This window comes from Prionailurus bengalensis, chromosome B3 (genome assembly GCF_016509475.1).
Source record: "Prionailurus bengalensis isolate Pbe53 chromosome B3, Fcat_Pben_1.1_paternal_pri, whole genome shotgun sequence".
Taxonomy (NCBI): domain Eukaryota; kingdom Metazoa; phylum Chordata; class Mammalia; order Carnivora; family Felidae; genus Prionailurus; species Prionailurus bengalensis.
The window spans coordinates 37,269,616-37,288,370 of NC_057355.1; the positions used below are offsets into that span (position 1 = coordinate 37,269,616).

General features: G+C 52.5%; 1 protein-coding gene across 1 annotated transcript in view; it reads left to right on the plus strand.

Moving 5' to 3' along the window:
* ITGA11 (integrin subunit alpha 11) overlaps positions 1 to 18,755 on the plus strand; it is a 126,549-nt gene that overhangs the window by 48,639 nt on the left and 59,155 nt on the right. The window contains exon 3 of the mRNA XM_043554058.1: positions 15,310 to 15,410. Within this exon, the coding sequence (XP_043409993.1) occupies positions 15,310 to 15,410 (101 nt within the window). The remainder of the gene's footprint in view (positions 1 to 15,309; positions 15,411 to 18,755) is intronic.

An 18,755-nucleotide genomic window follows, 5' to 3' on the forward strand; every position in this document is an offset into this window, starting at 1 on the left:
CTGCAATTCTCGTAACTGACACCAGGGGGAGCGAGGCAGCCTGGTAACGGCTCCTCATGCCAATCTTCTAGGTGCCCTGTAGATGTTACCGTTCAGGGTAGCCCATGCTTCTGCTGGGTCAGGCTATAAAATGTGAAACACAGAACTCTTTGTTGAAAACCACAATCGGGGCGCCTGGGTGGTTCAGTTGGTTGAGTGTCCGACTCTTGATTTTGGTTCAGGTCGTGATCCCAGGATCGTGGCATCGAGCCCCGCCTCTAGCTCCCCGCCGAGCTTCGAGCGTGGAGCCTGTTAAGATTCTCTCTCTCCCTCTTCCCCTCTCTCCTGCTCTCTGTAAAAGAAAAAAATAAAAGAAAAAAAGAAAGAAAACCACAATAATCATGTTTTAAGGTTGTATTCAATTATGAAAACAAATCCATGTGCTTGCTATATACATGCTTTTTCTCACTAACTTTACCAGTGATGGGCCACTGCTTAACCTGAAACTCGTTTCCTCCAGGCTTGGATAGAATAGCTCCTTCTAGCTTTCCCTGACTTCTTCCTGAAGAAGGCTTCCTTAGGATCCCAGACTCGTTCAAATGGCTCTTCTTCTCTTCCACACGGCTCCAACCTTCAGGCACACACGGCCGATGACAAAGGCTTGTCATTGACCAGAGACCATCTTGACAAGGTTGCTGTTGCTTTCTGTGGAATCCCTAAATCCTTCCACTGTCCCTCTTGAATCATTTCTTCCTGGTTTAGCTGTGATGAGTCACCCTGAGCCGATAAGACAGACATGGAAAGTTATAGAAAGAGCCAGTGAAAAGAAATAGCAAAGGAGGGGTGCCTGGGGGGCTCAGTCGGTTAAGCGTCCGACTTTGGCTTAGGTCATGATCTCGCGGTTCATGGGTTCGAGCCCCATGTTGGGCTCTGTGCTGACAGCTCAGAGCCTGGAGCCTGCTTCCTATTCTGTGTCTCCCCCTCTCTCTCCTCCCCTGCTCATGTGCTGTCTCTCTCTCACTCAAACATGAATAAATGTTAAAAAAAAATTTTTTTAAGAGAAATAGTAAAGGAGAGGGGGACATGAAATAAATAGAGAGGGAAGACGAGTAATGAGGGAAAGGGAGCCGTGGGCCCCCAAGGATAGGGCTCGCCTTTGATTCATCATTGCTTGGCACAGACCCATAGAAGGAGAAAGGGAAGAATGGTTCTAGAAGTCAGGCTGTGATCCAGGCTAAATCTCAGGGCAGCCCTAAGCTGGACATTCTGGTGGTAAAGGGCCTGGGGACAGTGGCCCCCCATGGGAGAGGCTGATGAAAGGCTGAGGTATGGGAGAGGTGCCCCCTGCAGGGGAGGCAGCAGGTGGACGGTGGATGGCGGTCTGGCCCAACGCCAAACGCCTCACTTGGCAACGCCTCTTCTCTGCGCTGTCCTCTCTGCTTCTCCCCAACCACTGAGCCAAGGATGTTGTAACCCAGGGGGGAGGATGGTTCCAAAAATGTAATGTCAGACTCTACCCTCCAGTGGTTCAAGTGAGTCTACAGACTCTTTGCTCCTTTCCGGCCTCTCAAATAATAGTGTTGTAAGAAGAGTCATTACTCACGATCCAGAGGGGAGAGGAGGGAAATAAATCTGAGCTTCGAACCAGAAAGAAAGTACTTCGAAGGATTCTGCCTAGCTAGTAATTCACTGATGCAACTCAGGGCTCCCTGCCCTCTTCTGCCCAGAGATGGGGAGAATGAGGCCAAGGAGTTGCCCCTCAGCCAGCTGAGTGACTTGGGTGAGTCACCTGGCTTCTGTGTATCAGTTTCCTCAGCTTTAAAATGGGACTGTTGTCTCTCTCACTAGGCTGCTATGAGGACTGATGTCAGAGGATTAATGTTAACGTAGGAGGAAGTGCCTGGCACGTAATAAAGTGCCCCCCCCAAACATTCATATATGCATTCGTTAGTTACTTGCTTGTTCATACGAAGTGCTCTGAAAGTCGATGTTTGTTAAGTAGCGCTTGTTAACTGTTTCTTTCTTTTTTTTTTTTTTTTTTAACGTTAATTCAGTTTTGAGAGACAGATAGCGTGAGCAGGGGAGGGGCAGAGAGAGAGAGGAGACACTGAATCCGAAGCAGGCTCCAGGCTCTGAGCTGTCAGCGCAGAGCCCGACATGGGGCTCGAACTCACGAACCGTGAGATCGTGACCTGAGCTGAAGTCGGCCGCTTCATGGACTGAGCCACCCAGGTGCCCTGTTTGTTAACTGTTTCTTGACTGGGCATCCTGCCCCCAATTCCTATGTGGCCTGCTTTCCGTTATTTCAAAATCTGGTGATCACCTGATAATACAATCTAGAGGTTCCTAAAGCTGGCAGGACGGAATTGCCTGTGAAAGATGTAAAAAGCATACAGATTCCTTAGCCCAGTCCAAGACCTGCAAAATCAGAATCTCTGGAGGTACTTCTAAACATCCCCAGATAAGCCTGATTCCCAGCCAGGTTCTGGAGCCACTGATTTAAGGGCTTTGTGAGTTCTCATGGATTCGTAGGTTAGTTCCTTTCCAGGCTTACTTTTAGAGTGACCTTCAGTGCCTAAACCCAAGGGGGTGACCAGTGGCAGGAATTTAGAGACCCTGGAAAGTGGGGCAGGGGTGCAGGGGAGTTAATCTGATCAGGGGGGGTTATGCGATGGACGTCAAGCATGTAGACATCTAGCCATCTGTCTACACTTCGGGCTACTTTAGGTAGAGTTCTCTGCACAAGCCGAGGGGACAAAGTGGGGATTTGGAGTGTCGGGGAGACGTAAGTGGGGAGGATGAAGGGGGATGAATGGAGTGAGCCCAGGTGAGGATGACCCCACCCCCAGCTCTGTGAAGGCAGAGACTTGTCTGTCTCTCTGGGTCCATCCCTGGCCCATGGAAGCTTTTGCCACGGCAGGTGCGTTAGAATCACGCACATAAGCCTGGCACCTTCAGGACCATCATTCCTCCCCGTGGGCCACAGTCCCTCTTCACCTGGGTGACACCTATCCACCATGCAGGTCTCCGTCTAGGAGTTGCCTGCTTCAGGAAGGCTTCCCAGCTGGCTGAGCAGGTGCCCCCTGTGCCCCACCCCCCCACCTGGCGCCCCGCTCGTAGCTCTGTCCTCCACACTGAAACCAAATGAAGGGTGTGGACTCCACACAGGGTGTGGACTGTGCTTCCTTCATTCAGTTTTCAGTCCTCGGTGTCCCACTTATAGTAAGTCTGACTCTCTGAACTGAATTTTCCCAAGCTCTCATTTCACAGGTGAGGACACAGGCGCAGAGAGGGCAGGGGGCATGCCGCAGGTCGCTCAGCCCATCTGGGAGTAGATGGAAATGAACCATAAACATGTCAACAGGCCCCAAACTGATAAGCAGCCTCTGTTGTTCTGCCTCTGCCCCCGTCTTCTCCCTTACCTGGGTGCACAGGGCTAGTGGGGTGAGCGGCGCACACAGTAGGAATAACGAACATTCCAGCTGCGCCTCAAACTCCGCCCAGAGAGTCTGACGTTCTCTGGGCCTTGCTGTCTCCTTCAGCCAAATGGGGATAACTGCTCTTGTCCGCTTGCCTCCCGGGGCCCTGGGAACAGCACAGTGAGCTGCTGGGTGCGTGTGCTAGTCACATTTTGAACATCACCATCCTGACCGTGAACCTGAGGGACCGGGCCAGCCCCGGGGAGAGAACAGGCATTTCCTTCCAAGGCCGCTTTCCTTGCTACCAAGTGATCACCGAGGATCTGTCAGACTAGCACCTGCCAGGACATTGAAACTATACATTCTCCTGAGGGACATCTGCCCAGACCATTGGTGTGTTTGTGTTTCATTTTCAGAGGAAAGAGCTGTTAGAAAACTGGGGACAGGGAGGAACTCTGAGCATGACTTGGAAAAACAAGCAAGTTCGTGGGACATTTTGAAAAGAGAAGGGCGGGGGGCGATTCTTCACACTGTGCGCTGAGACCAGACCACACCTTCCCGGGGAGCGCCAAGCCAAGGGTATTCCAAAGTTGGTGGCCCCTCTGCAGACGGGGCCCCGAAGAACTCAGCTCCTAGCTACACCCTGAGAAGCAGAGCGAAGATGTCTTTGCAAAATGAGCAGGGTCCTCCAGCTGCCCGTTGCATATTCACTCAACAAACAGTCATTAAGCCTAGACCATATTCAAGGTACTTTGACCAGCACTGAAGGGGGAGATTTAAAGATGATCAGGAGTCAGTCTCTCTCTCTCTCTCTCTCTCTCTCTCTCTCTCTCTCTCTCTCTGCTATCTAGAGACAAATTATCTAAAGGAGAGGAAAAAAAGACCAACAAGATGGGTACAAACAAAACTTCATGGGAATTCAGAGAGTGCTTTCAGCTGAGAGATCAAGGAGGGCATCCTGGAAGAAGAGGCACCGAAGAGTGGATGGAATGGGGAAGGCTCAAGAGTTTGGACTTAGGGGACTGTACATAGAGAAGCAGGAAGGAAACTTCCAGGTCTGGTGAAAAATGGGGCAAGTGACCCCATGAGACCAGGATCCGGGTGTATGAAGGGGAGGGGCACTGAGCTGACTGGCACACGCCAGCCACCCTGCCCTTCACAGTCAGTGGGTCAGGTTCTCATTTTCCCTTCTGGTGGGTTGAGATTGTCCTTTGCGGTGACCTTCCCTCAGTCTTCCCTCCTCTGCAACGTAGGAAAAAAATGCTGATTGGATGTAAGCTGAGGTGGACCCAGAAGTTTCCAGGAACAAAGCAGAAAGCCAAGCTTGTGGAGTCAATGTCTGTGACGATGCTTGTCAGCAGGCTCTGTGCCCAAGGCGACGAGGGCCGGCTCCAGGGCCTGCCTGCCTCGTAACAGGCACGGGCTTTGTACCTACCGCTTGTATAGCTACGCGTGACTACTTGTGCACAGAGGCCTATTCATTAGTATTGATGAAAAGCTGTTCAGGGGGAACATTTTGTTAAAGCACCTGAACATCTTTTTTTTTTTTTTTAATTTTTTTTTCCAACGTTTATTTATTTTTGGGACAGAGAGAGACAGAGCATGAACGGGGGAGGGGCAGAGAGAGAGAGGGAGACACAGAATCGGAAACAGGCTCCAGGCTCTGAGCCATCAGCCCAGAGCCCGACGCGGGGCTCGAACTCACGGACCGCGAGATCGCGACCTGGCTGAAGTCGGACGCTTAACCGACTGCGCCACCCAGGCGCCCCTCTTTTTTTTTTTTTAATGTTTATTTTTGAGAGAGAGAGCGTGAGTGGGGGAGAGGCAGAGAGAGGCGGGGACAGAGGATCCGAAGTGGGTTCTGCATTGGCAGCAGAGAGCCTGATGCGGAGCTCGAACTCATGAACTGTGAGATCGTCACCTGAGCCGAGGTCGGATGCTCAACCAACGGAGCCACCTTGGCGCCCCTAAAGCACCTGAACGTCTATCACTAGGAAAAGGGATCTGTCTACAAGAAATGACTGAAAAGAAGAGTGGAACACTGTATAAAGATGTAGACTGTGGCACCAGTATAAAGATGAGGCAGAACTTTATTGTCCAGACCCACCCCTAACATCTGAGGAACCTGGGTCCAGAAAGCACATGGAGGCTCTGGTCCGTGGCCCACCATCTTTTCTTCCCGCCTCCAGTTCTCTCTTGGTAATTGAGAGACCTGGCACATGTGAACACCCCCGGCTACACATCCAAGCTCTCTGCGCACCCCCAGTGAGCGGCCACTCCTTCGCTAGCCCCACTGGTGGTGGGGTCCACCATCAGAAAGACAGATCCAGGCGCGACTGGATGGCTCCGTCCGTTAAGTGTCAGACTCTTCGATCTCCGCTCGGGTCATGATCTCACAGTTCATGAATTCGAGCCCTGCGTGGGATCCTGTCTCTCCCCCTCTCTGCCCCTCCCCGTCCTGCGCTCTCTCTCACCCTCTCTATCAAAAAATATTAAATAAATAAACTTTAAAAAGGAAAGAAAGGAAGATCCATGGAAGAGGTCTGTCCTGAGCTGTTTGGGCAAGAGATTTCAGAGTCCCGGTACCCAGACTGGGTAGGACGTGGTCTGTCCCTTTGACCCCTGGGACTCCTCACCCCATAGGAGGGGGTAGTCAGAGAAGGGTCAGAGCGGGAGCCAGGGCAGGGGCCGAGGGACCAGGTCTAAGTGTGGCAGTGAACATACTGACATGGAAATGTGTTCGAGTCTAAAACAATTAAGTGAAAAAAACCCCACTACAGAATCATGTATGTAGAATGTTCCATTTTTCAAATTCACTACATAAATGCCTGGAAGGTTTTCTGCACCGCTGTTGCGACTGATAGTTATCTGCAGAGGGCTGGGTGAGGAAGAAGGGGGAGGCCTTGCCTGTTCTACTTTGCACAGTTCTGTGCTGTGAGCATCAGACAACAAGCATGAATTACTTGTGTGTTAAAGTAGGTATCTCTTACGCGTTTTCTTGCGACCAAAAGAAAGAAAGCAAATTAAAAACAAACAAACAAACAAACAAACAAACAAAAAACCATTCTTGGACCATTCCTGGACAGCCAGGAAGATTGCTGTGGTCATGATCCCAAGACGTAATAAAAATTCCTGGGACATATGTGCTTTTTCACATATCCATGGGGCCTCCTCTCTGGCTTCCTCGACAGATCTTTTACACAAGTGCTCCCAATCCTTCCTGCACATCTGGGAGCTTCTAAAAATAGATTCCCGGGCCCTGTCCCCAACTGGTTGAATTAGAACCTTCTGGAGGTGAGGCCCGGGAACCTGCACCAGTAACCCACCAATTACTCTGATGACCAGCAAGGTCTGGGACCCACCACCCTTGAAACACTAGTAGCCCAGGTATGGTCCATCCCATTTGGTAGATGAGAACACTGAGGCCCAGCATAGTTAATAGCCTTGTCTCGGGTGTTGGCTCCCCTAATAGAGCTTGTTTCACTCTCCCGGCTGGATTAACAGGTATCCAAAGAAGGCCTGTAGTCAGTGGCCCCAAATGGCAGGCTACGGGATTACAGTCATCCCACTGAGCCATCTGACTGGCTGATTCATCTGACAACCGTGTTTGGGGGCGCTACTCCATGCCAGGCACTCTTGTGGGTGCTGGTGTATGAGATGCAAGCCTGACCAATGAGGTCCTCAACCCCTTTCAGCTCATGTGCTACTGGGAGGTAAGGATGATGACCAGGAAAAAAAGAAGGCACCTTCAGGGAGGAGGAAGTGCTATGAGAAGCTAAGGCAGGGTGGTGACACAGGAGTGGCAGGTGGCCAGGAAAGGCCCGTTGAGGGTGATGACATTGGAGAGGAGCCCTAAGTGACGGACCCGGCCATGCAGCTTTCAGAGCCACCCTGGTAAAAGTGGGGACAGGCAGGTGAGGGGCAGTGAACTAATACAGAGCATCGGCAGGAACAGTGAAGTGGGTGGATTTTACTGGAATGCATTTGGGGTGTGAGCCCAGTTAGGGCTGCAGATCACCCTATGCATTATGATGCTTCTCAGTAGCCCCAGGCTTGTTAATTTTTTTTTTAAACGTTTATTTATTTTTGAGACAGAGACAGAGCATGAATGGGGGAGGGGCAGAGAGAGAGGGAGACACAGAATCCGAAGCAGGCTCCAGGCTCTGAGTTGTCAGCACAGAGCCCGACGCGGGGCTCGAACTCACAGACCGCGAGATCATGACCTGAGCCGAAGTCGGCCACTTAACCGACTGAGCCACCCAGGCGCCCCCTGGAAGGCTTGTTAATACACGGATGCTGGGCCCCCTTTAGTGTCTGATTCTGTAGGTCTGGGGTGAGGCCCAAGATGTTGCGTTTCTAACCCGCTCCAGCGGAGGCTGATGCTGTGGTCTGGGAACCACTTTGAAACTACTACTGTGTTGTAATGGCCTGTTAGCCTGCCTGTCTCATCCGGTAGGCTCCTCTGGAGACCTCCTGAAGGCAGGATGACATCACGTTCATCATGGTGGCCCTAGTGCTTGGCCATTAGCAGGAACTCAAGAGATGCTTATGACTCAGTGAATGAATGAGGGCATGGATCATTATTTTACACAAATAATATGTGTAAAACCCTTAGAACATACCAAGCACTATGTAAATGTATTAGGAGAAATACATTTCTCCAGAGAAACAGAACCAATAGGATGTGTATGTATATGTGTGTATACATATATATATACATACATGTACACACAGACACACATATACACACATCACACACATATATACATACATGTACACACAGACACACATATACACAAGATCACAGGACTTGCCAGGCTGTACATCAGATCGGTACATCAGCAAACTGGAGACTCAGAGGTGCTGATATTGTAGCTCCAGTACAAAGGCCCACTGGCTAAAGACCTAGGAGAGCTGCTGTTTTAATTAGAGTCCAAAAGTAAGAAAAAGCCAATGTCCCAGTTCTAAGGCAGTCAGGAAGGAGTCTCTGTTATTTGGGCTAGGGTCTGCCCTTTCGTTGTATTCAGGCCTTCAACTGCTTTAACGAGGCCCGCCTACGTTAGGGAGGACAGTCTACTCAGTCTTCAGATTTAAGTGTTCATCTCCTCTCCAAACACCCTCACAGATATACCTGGAATAACATCTGACCGAATATCGGGACACCCCATAGCTCAGTCAAGTTGACACATAAAATTGATCGTCACAGTACAAGTGTTTGTTTTTAATACACGCCTCTGACGAGGCTTATACAGAGGCAGGGAGAGTAAGGGATGTGCTGGCCAACAGAGGGGGCTTCATTTTCCTGGCCCCCGGGAGTCCAGGCCTTGCCAGGCGTCTGAGCCACAGGGAACCACGAGCCCCTCCAACCAAATCAGGAAGCGCTGCGGTGCCAACACCTCCCCTTCAGCACCTCCAGCAGGTCCCAGGTGGGGTCCTCCTCCACACCCTGCCCCCCGCCAGTGCAGCCCCAGGGCCCCCACCCCCAGCACTCGGCCCTTCCCCAGCCCCATCTTGAACACATTAGCCACCATATTCACGCTGGCTGGAGAAGATTACATTTTCCATGCAGAGAGAGGGAGAGGAAAAACCTCACCAAAGGAATAGTCTCTCCTTTGTTCCCTCCAGCTCTCTGCTGCTCAAGTGGACCCCCCTCTCTGATGCCCCTATCTGATTTCAGGAAAGGAAAATGAAGCCAGGAAAGAAACGGAACAAAGGGCCTGGGTGGGTTTGAGCAGAGGAGGGGGGCCAGGAGAGAGGAACAGGTGAGGGAGGGACTAGGACGGGTGGGAGAGGAGGAGAGGAGGCCCCTAGGGGACAGGCCCAGCTGGCTCCAGGAGGGCAGCCCCTCTCCGTGCTGGGCCATCTGAACTGGCCCCTCTCTCACAATGGTGGAAAGAGCACTGGACTTGGAGTCCCAACGTCTCTCCGCAGGCTTCTCACATCACCGTCTGAGCCTCAGATATTAACTGCCCTTCCAGACTCAAAGCTGTCCCGGTGATCAAAATCAAGTGCAACTTAATTGCATCAAAAGCCACCCATTAGGGGCTCCTGGGTGGCTCAGTCGGTTGAGCGTCCGACTTCGGCTCAGGTCACGATCTCACGTATGTGAGTTCGAGCCCCACATAGGACTCTGTGCTGACAGCTCAGAGCCTGGAGCCTGCTTCAGATTCTGTGTCTCCTTCTCTCTCTGCCCCTCCCCCACTCATGCTCGCTCTCTCTCTCTCTCTCTCTCTCTCTCAAAAATATGAATAAACATTTAAACAAATTTTTTTACAAAGGGACTCATTTAAATGAAAAAAACAATCAGTCATGATAGGATTTCTTAGGACTCGAGGGCCAGGTCTTGAAGAGAGGGGCAGAAGGCTTCCCAGGAAGGGGTTGAAACCCACATCTTGCCTTTCCTCAGCAGTCTGTGCTGGCCTCTGGGCTCAGGACCGCCTCCAAGGGCAGGCCCATCCATAGGAAGTTTCCTCTTTTCTTCCCCAAGCATCTGGCCCGTTTGTGCCCATGGCCTTTGCTTACCCTATCTGCTGCTGGAGGGCTAAGCTGTTCACATCTGCCTTCCCAGACCCCCTAGAGCCCTGCCCCCCACCCCATGCTTTGGGGGACCATTGCCCTGAGAATCAGGATGCCGGTGCTGCCACTGTCTGCTCTGAGGCCTCAGACATAGCATTGCCCTGCTCTGGCTTCCGGTGACTCACTGGTCCATCATGAGGCTGACCCAAGCCCGGTTTCCTCCCAGCTCTGACGGCCTGTGAGGCCTGTTACCAGGCAACCAGAAACACCTGGAGTGCAGAGCTCCCTGTCCAAGTAGCTGTTGTAAGTGCGATGCACATAGAACAAAAGGATTTCTGTTCCCACAAGGCTGGGCCAGGGGACGGTTTTATGCATTTGGTTAAACAACGAGAGAGAAATAATATACATGGTGTCTGAGGATCCACCTGCCATGCACGACAAAGTAAATATATGCCCCAGATGGAGCATGAGCTCAGGGATATGAATCTGCTCCTGTCTCCTTGGTCTTGGATGTCAGGTTCCTCTTATAGCGTGGTAATATATGGAATTTCTAAGGGTAATTTTAACTATGTGGGGTTTTTTTGGCCTTACTCTAGTTAGATGTCTGTGGTTACAAATACCTGAAACCTCACCCCAAAGAGGCTTATACAGTAAAAAGTAGGTACTGCTTATATATCTGAAAACCCCAGCAGCAGTTCTGGCTTCAGGTAGAGTTTGATCCAGGGTTTCACAGTATCATCAGGACTTGGGCTCTTTCTCTTGTTCCTTCTGTCAGGCCTCCCCTTCTCCATGCATCAGCTCACACCTCTCATTGCCACCAGGTGACTGCCAGGAATTCCAGGGTTTGTCCTTACATACTATGGCATCCAGAGAAAAGGAACCCTTTGGTCAAAAAGGAAGTCCTGAAACTCACTCTGCCTGGGGTGACCCTGACTCAATCACTGCAGCCAGAGGCTAAAACTGGCCCAGCCTGAGGTATGTGCTCAGTCCCTAGAACCTCACAAGAGTGAGGACTGTGGGAAGAGAGACATGGGAACCAGGGAAGCAAGCAACGTTGAGTCTACCTGGAAGCTGGGTCACTCCTTTGACCTTCTGTGCACAGACACTACTCGATTTCTCAGTAACCCTTTTTCCAGGCACTGAATTTGGGACTCCTCTAAGGTATGAGGCAAAGCCGAAAGCCCCCAGAGCTGCTCCTGCTGTCATGGACTGTCAACCAGAAGGTCAGGTCAGGTAATAGGTACCTCTTTACCGAGGGCCTTCCAGACCACCCAATGCTAGTGTAGCAAGGCAGATGAGGACGTCTCAGCCCTCAAGGAGTTATGACACTAAAACACTGACCACGGCAGGCAGCAGGGATTACATGCTAGGTCATGTGGGAAAGCCTGGGGGTGGGGCGTAATCAGGGAGGGCTTCTTGGAGTAGGTGGGAATTTTGCTGTATCTTAAAGGGATGGTCTCCAGGGTGGGATGTGTAGGACAGTATACTTGGGCACAGAAACAAAATGATTCAAGTTCTGTTTAAGTTTATATTTTATCTGAAAAAAAAAAAAAGGTTACTGGTATTTCATATGCAGACTGACAGTTTCACTCTGGTATAATTTACATATAAATTTACACACATTGGAGGTATGTGTTACCTTTCTTCTGATAGGAGCGTGCGTTTTACTTGTTTATTTTTTAGTGTATTTATTTATTTTGAAAGAGAGAGAGAGCAGGGGAGGAGCAGAGAGAGAGAGGGAGAGAAAGAATCACAATCCCCACGCTGTTGGCACAGAGCCCCATGCAGGGCTCAATCTCACGAACTGTGAAGCCGAAATCAAGAGTCAGACTCTTAACCGACTGAGCCACCCAGGCGCCCCAGAAGCGTATGTTTTAAAAGGTTCAGAGACTTGGGGCACCTGGGCGGCTCAGTCGGTTGAGCGTCCGACTTCGGCTCAGGTCATGAACTCACGGATCGTGAGTTCTAGCCCCGCGTTGGGCTCTGTGCTGACAGCTCGGAGCCTGGAGCCTGTTTCAGATTCTGTGTCTCCCTCTCTCTCTGCCCCTCCCCTGCTCATGCTCTGTCTCTCTCTGTCTCTCTCTCTGTCTCTCTCTCTCTCTCTCTCTCTCTCTCTCAAAAATAAAGATTAAAAGAAATAAAAGGCTCAGAGACTAAAATTGCCCTGAAGGATGAAACCAAGGATAACAGAGGTCAGGATGAGTTCCCATGGGACCCTGTTGGTGAGCCAAGGTCCCTTCTCTTAGCCTGTGACCTGCTGGGAGCCAAGGAGCCCCGCACTCAGTGGAGCCACACCTTTCTTCCTTAGGTGGCCATCTCCGGAGTGGGCCTCCTCCCCTGGCAAGGCCCTGCTTCTATAGAGGGCAGCCTCCAGGGAGGGGTCCCACAGGGCTATGGCTGAAGCCTGCCGCCAGTTCCCCCATCCACAGCAGCCCTGCTCCCAGAAGAATGCCGGGTGCCCACAGCCAGTGAGTCACAGCACACGGCCCATGGAAGGGGCCCGATGCTCGCCATGACCTTTGGGGTTTGCTTTGCCGTCTGGTGCCCACACTGGAGAGATTGGTGTCCTGCCCCCGGAGGCACGACAGGCCCTGAGGCCGCATATGGCTATATAAGGCTGAGGCCACAGGGGATGGTCAGGGCTGCCAGACCCCAGGAGCAATTTGTCTGGTCTCGGCGGTGACGCAAACATTTTCCCCGGGCTTGGGCAGTTACCCCCTCGCAGTGAGATTGAATCATATCCTCAAAACCTCAAGCCCGACAGGCCTACGTAATGCCAAGACTCAAGAGTGGTGAAGAGGGCTGACCGAGGCCCTCACTTCACGGCGAGGAAATATTTGGGGCAACACAGAGAAAGCTGTCCCAGGAGGACTGGTCCCAGCTCTGCCACATTCAAACTGTGGGGGCTGGGTCAGGTCCCTCTTGGGGCTTCAGCTCATGCATCTGTACTATGGGGACAGTACAGGGGTGGTTAGCTCCACATCACAGCCAAGGAAACCAAGATCTGGAAAGTTCAATGACTTCTCAAGGCCACCCAGCAAGCTGGGGGCCAAACCAGGAGGAAGACCTGGCTCCTAAAATCTCAGTCCGAAGGGTTTTCCTGTGTTTGGGGGCCCCACCAAGCAGGCCAATGAGGCCTCAGAGTTCTACTGCATAAAATGGGCAGAGTGGCGAGAAGTCTGCTTGTCAGGTTGCTGGGGTGTTTTCTGGAAGACACTTGGAGATGGCTTTTCTAGCAGATGGCCATGGTTTGTCTGATCTAGAACCTGCTGCGCATGGTTCTCCCAGAGGCACCCTACAAGGTGTTCCTCAAAGGCACTCTTTCCAGAAAGCATTCACCACCAGGCAGTGGTCAGGGCTTTCCTCTGGGAAGACTTGGTCACAACATTCCTCTGGATGACTTGGTCACATATTTGTCCTTGAAAACTCGAGCAGCCAAAAAAGCAAGCCTGGAGCCCAAGCTCCACGTACTGATAGCTCCCTCCCTCCCTCCATCCCTCTCTGTCTGCCCCTCCCTCCCCCACTCTCTCTTTGTCTCTCTCTGTCTCTCCTCTCTCTCTCTTTCTCTCTCTCTCTCTCTCTCTCTTCCTCTCTTCCTCTCTCTCTCCACTCCCCTGCCTTGCTGGAAAGAATGGAGCAGCCTTGACCACACAATCGCTCACAGAATTAAGTAGCCAAAAATCACGTCGTCTAGACAAACAGATTTTATGGGTCCAATTAATTCCTGCTGGTCAAAAATAGGCATGCTTAATAAGCAGATATATTTAGAATCTGTCATTATCTGGTTCCCAGGGGAGAAACTTCAGCTCTTATTTCATAAACTCTAATTTCAAACAGAGCTCAGTTAACCCCCACTTCAGACCTCGCTCTCATGCCCGATCGTGGCGAGAAGTGGGCAGGAGCTGGGCAGGGGGGAGGTAATCTGATCCCTGGAAGCCTCTGGAGTCCTGGGGAGCCTGAACCTCTAGGCCTGTCCCCTCTCAGCCAGCGTAAGTCAGAAGACACGATTGCTTCTTTGGGCAGCGTTGCCAGGAGTGGGGAGCTGCTGGGACAGCAGGGGTCCAGAACCATCTCCTTGTGCCAGTGTCTCATCTACCCCTGGGCCCCGAGCTCCACAGATGTCTATTGCCTGTGCCTCGGGGTCTGGGAGACCTCTAGGGCTGTGTGAGCTGTGGCACGTCAGCTGTCCCTGTGAGGGCTTCGTTCTTGAGTCACTATTAGCGCTCAGGCCCGAGCAGAGGCGGCGGCTGCTGGCTGAGAACAGGACTGGGGGCCTAGAGGGTTCCAGATGCACCAGAGGTGGGCAGGCGGCACTGACAGGGTGAGCAGGTGAAGGGAAACCACGCCTGCTTTCAGGGCTGTGTCTTATGTCGGCAGTGGGGGTCCGGCTGCCTCCCAGGGCCACTCTGGGCTGCTCCCCATGCTGCTGCTCTCTGGTGAGTTAGAGATAAGGCACGGGGGGTGGGGGGGTGGGGGGGGCTGTAAGGATAGGGCCTCAGGGCTGTCCAGGGGGACTGTCCCTGGCCTTCAGGGGAGGTGGTGGCAGCTGTGCTGACAGCTCGGAGCCTGGAGCCTGCTTTGGATTCTGTGTCTCCCTCTCTCTCTGCCCCTCCCTTGCTCGCTCGCTCTCTCTCTCAAAAATAAATAAACATTAAAAAAAAAAAAAGAAGATAAAACTTAAAAAAAAACAAACAAACCTGCCAAGACCCTCTTTCCAAATAAGGTCACAAAGGCATAGGCTCAAGGCAGAGACCCCAGCTGGGTGGCTGCCCCTGGCCACCCTTTGGCCCCACTGGCTGCCTCGCCCACCCTGAGCAAAACGTTAGTGGCTCATGGGGTAGCCATGAATGACCAATATACACCATGCCCCAGCCCCTGGGTCACCAGCTGAAAGACTGTCAGATAAAGTGAGGAATGGGTTGCATTACCTAGGGAGGGTAGCCTTGACAAATGGTCAAGACTCCTTGGCTCCAAAATCGTCATTCCTCTGCCTAATGCCCACCGTTACCACCCTCCCACTATTTGGCAAACTCATAGTCATCTGTTAAGACCCAGCCCCAGCACGTCTCCTCCGCGATGTCCGCCCTGACCTCTTCTCCGAGGGTCACCTCCATCTCATTTGTAACGGGGCCCGTGTGGTCTTCGTCTCTGTATCTCTAGATCCTGGCAAGGACCCGGATTAGGTCACGGATCCCATGACGTCATGCTGAATACACAGTGTCCCTCTCCGTGGGAGGCAAAGGTCTACGTTGGGGTGTCTGCACTTGGCCGTTCCCCCAGGATTTCCTCTCACCTTCCCCAGCCCATCTCAGCACTGCCCTCCGGGTTCCATCCTTTGCCAGGAAGGAGCACCTTCTCCACAGTCGGTCTTTACTTGTCTTCTCTTCCTTCCCAGGCTGGTCGTGGGCGCTCCATTGGAAACCAATGGCCACCAGAAGACGGGAGATGTGTACAAGTGTCCGGTGACCCACGGGAACTGTACCAAGCTCAACCTGGGTAACGTGAGCCGCTGGTCTCCCCACAGTGAGGCCAACCATCGTCTAGGGTGGGACAATCTTTAAAGCACATCCATGCCCATAGTCACACAGTCACGGCCACCCTGGTACCGCTGCCCCCCATTTTACAGATGAGCAAGCTGAGGCCAGAGAGAAGAAGAAACATTCCCAGAGCCATACAGCTTGTCAGGGGCCGGCTAGGATTCAAAGCAGGGCCCCTGGTGTTGCAGGCCATTCCTCTTTCTGACTCATCCACGGCCCCTCAACACAAGGTTTGCACTCTTAGCAGGGGAAAAACATTTCCTGTCTTCTTTCCGATTTTGCAATAAGAATAGCCAGCGTTCATATATCTTATATAATCTTCACCATGTGGCAGCCACTGCTTTAAGCACTTTTAGGAATTTTGACTCATTTAATCCCCTCGACAACCATACGAGATGGGGGGACCTGCCCAGGGTCACCTAGCTAATAAGCGGCAAGGCCAAGTTTCTACCCCAGGCAGTCCTCAGTAAGCAGCACTGCCTTTCTGAAATGAAGGCTTTGTCCTCGCCGAAGAGCCTTTGTACAATTCGTGTGTGTATCCACACATGTGCATCCGTTAAAACACACACACTGATCCTGTAAAGCACGCCCACCTTGTCCTAAACGTTGGACAGTGGCTGGGCCATCACGTTGCTTTCAGAAGGGAGCAAAAATTCCATTTGTGCTGAGAGGCTGTATTTCCAACCCTCCCATAAAGGACTGGCCTTTCCCCGGAGCCAGGCCCCTTGGTCTCCCTGACTTCTAGGGAGGCGGCCTCTGCCCTACACGGCAGGGTGGGGCTCGCTGGGGAGGTGAAGGGAGGCAGTGTGGGCCTGGTGGGGGAGACGGCAGAGCTTCAAGAGATAAGCAGATGGATGAGAAGGTCTGCATCAAAGAGAAAGCCCCAGAACCCAGATCCCCAGGGTGGCCAGCTGGTCCCGTCACACGGTGCTGGAAGCTCCCGCTGGCCACATCTGCCTCAGCGCCGTGGGTGGGAAGTTCAAACCCCAGCACAGCCGGGGCCCAGACTTCAGTGAGGAAATAAGCTGGGGGAAGCAGGGGCCTGGCTGGTGGCTCGCAGAACCCAGTCATCACCACCCTGAAGGCCCAGGCTTCCCAAACAAGCCAAGCTGGGTCCCTTCTTCCACTTGGACAGTTTCGTCGCATCGTGTCCACAGGGAGCACACGTGCTCTCTCTGAGCCTCTGTTTGCTCATGTGTAAGGTGAGGTCCCCCTTTTCTGAGCACATTTTATGTCCCAAGCACCTTGCTAGTTTCTGGGGATACAGCAGGGAACAAGAAGCCAAGAGCTCTGCTGGGAGGGAACAATAAGCAAGCGGACAAACGGGAAAGCAGTAGCAATAGGTAGGGAATTCATCCCTACCTATATGTGTGATATAACCTATACCTATAAATGCTGTGTGATCACCCAGGGTGCTGTGATAAGAGAGGCTGGGTGGGGAGGGGGTTCTACTTTATAGCAAGGCAGTCAGGGGAGACCTCTTTAAGCAGTAACATTTGAGCAAAGGTCTGATGGCGAGGAGTCAGGTGGAGCCAGAGCATCCCAGGCAGCAAGAGAACCAGTGCAAAGGCCCTGGGGTGGGAATGAGCTTACTCCGTTGGAAGACAGAAAGAGGGGCCAAGTATCTGGGGCAGAGGGAGGGAGGATGGGAGTGGGAGGGATGAGCACTGGGCTCAGGGCTGGGGCCACCGAGAGGGGCTCCTGGTCCAGGTGGGGACACAAACATGTGAATCCATCAACCCATTGCTTAGTTTTCTCCACTGCTCTGGCTTCCAGTGTGGATCCTGTTTCCCTCCAAGGGAGGAGGAACCCCTCTGGCAGTGGGAGACATGAAGCCATCAGACCCTGGAAAACATTCCTGAACTGGGGCCTAAGCTGGGAGGTGGTGGGCAGCAAAGTGAGTCAGGGCGGAGGAAAAGTACTGATCAGGAAGCCCTGCGTTTGAGGAGTGTTCCTTTTCCTTTCACTGAAGAGAAAGTGCACAGCGGGAAGACCATCTGTCAGCTTATCCCCACAGTGGAAAACGCTAGGCTGGGAAACCTGAGTCCTGGGTTTTCCTATGGCCTTTCCAGGCTAAGAGCCTCACCAAGCCAGGAATGTTCTTTCTTCTCTCTCCAGGGAGGGCTAAACGGGTGGCAGACATTCACAACTCAGTATGAAAAAGCAGATCACTGGCACTTTCTTCCCGACGGCTGGATGAAGTCAGGGTTTTAATGAAGGGCAGAGGCTCAGGCAGAGGAGGTGATTCTGGAAGGCAGATTCTGTGTGAGGTGGGGCTTGTGCCCCAGGGTCCTCAGACAGCCCCACTGAGAAAGATGTTAACCTCTCCTGTTCACAGAGGGGCAGACCAAACCCCAAGAGAGGGTAGTGGCTGCCCCAAGTCCTTGAGGCCCATACGCAGGAAAAGCAGGACTTAAGCCCAAGTCTTCCTTAACTCCAGCACAAGGATCTTCCTTACTAATCTCTCCTGCTTCCGGGCGGGCAGTCTCACCTCCATCTCCGGGACCAGGAGGAAGGAGACGGCATGGGGAGGTGAGCTGAGGGCGTGCCTCAGCTCAAGTGCAGTGCAGAACTCCCCAAGCCACTGAGGGGTGGAGGTCGCCCAGCCAGGGCTTGGAGCTTCCTCTCCAGATTTCTCACGACCCCCCCCACTGCCGCCACAGCCCTGCCATGAGACGGAGAGCTCAGGATATAACAGTGCACAGCCTGGGTTTGAGTCCCCACTCTTCTCATTGACCAGCAAGTGACCTTCTAGAAGTCACTGACCCCTCTCCGCATCTCAATCTCCTCTTCTGTTGAATGGAAATGTTGACTTCAGGACGTCCCAGGACCGAGAGGCGGTCCTGGGAGGGCGCGTGTGGATGGTACTTTGTAAATGAGAGGCATTATAAAAACACAGTGTTATGACTACTCTTTTTCTCTCTGGCCTCTACGGACAGACAAAACAAAACAGTCTCAGTCACTCGTAACACAGCCAAGAGGGGCTGGATTTCAAAAGGAGCCTCACTATAAACTGAGGGAACCCAAAGAGAAAACAACAACAAACACAACGGCCCCCAGCCCCCAGCCCCAAGCGCAATCAGGCCTGGCCTCTCCTAACGCCCGGCCCCAGGCCCTGCTGGCTTGTGCCCCCTTCACACTTCCAGTCACCAATGAAGCTAATTTAGCAAACCATTCTGGGCGGAGGCCATCCACGTCCTTGGAGGTCAGCAGGGACGATATCTCGCCGCTCCTCACAGTACATGAAGATTGACCTGCTCTGGGTTTAATGCAATGCCCGACTCGCTTTCCCCTGACCTCTACC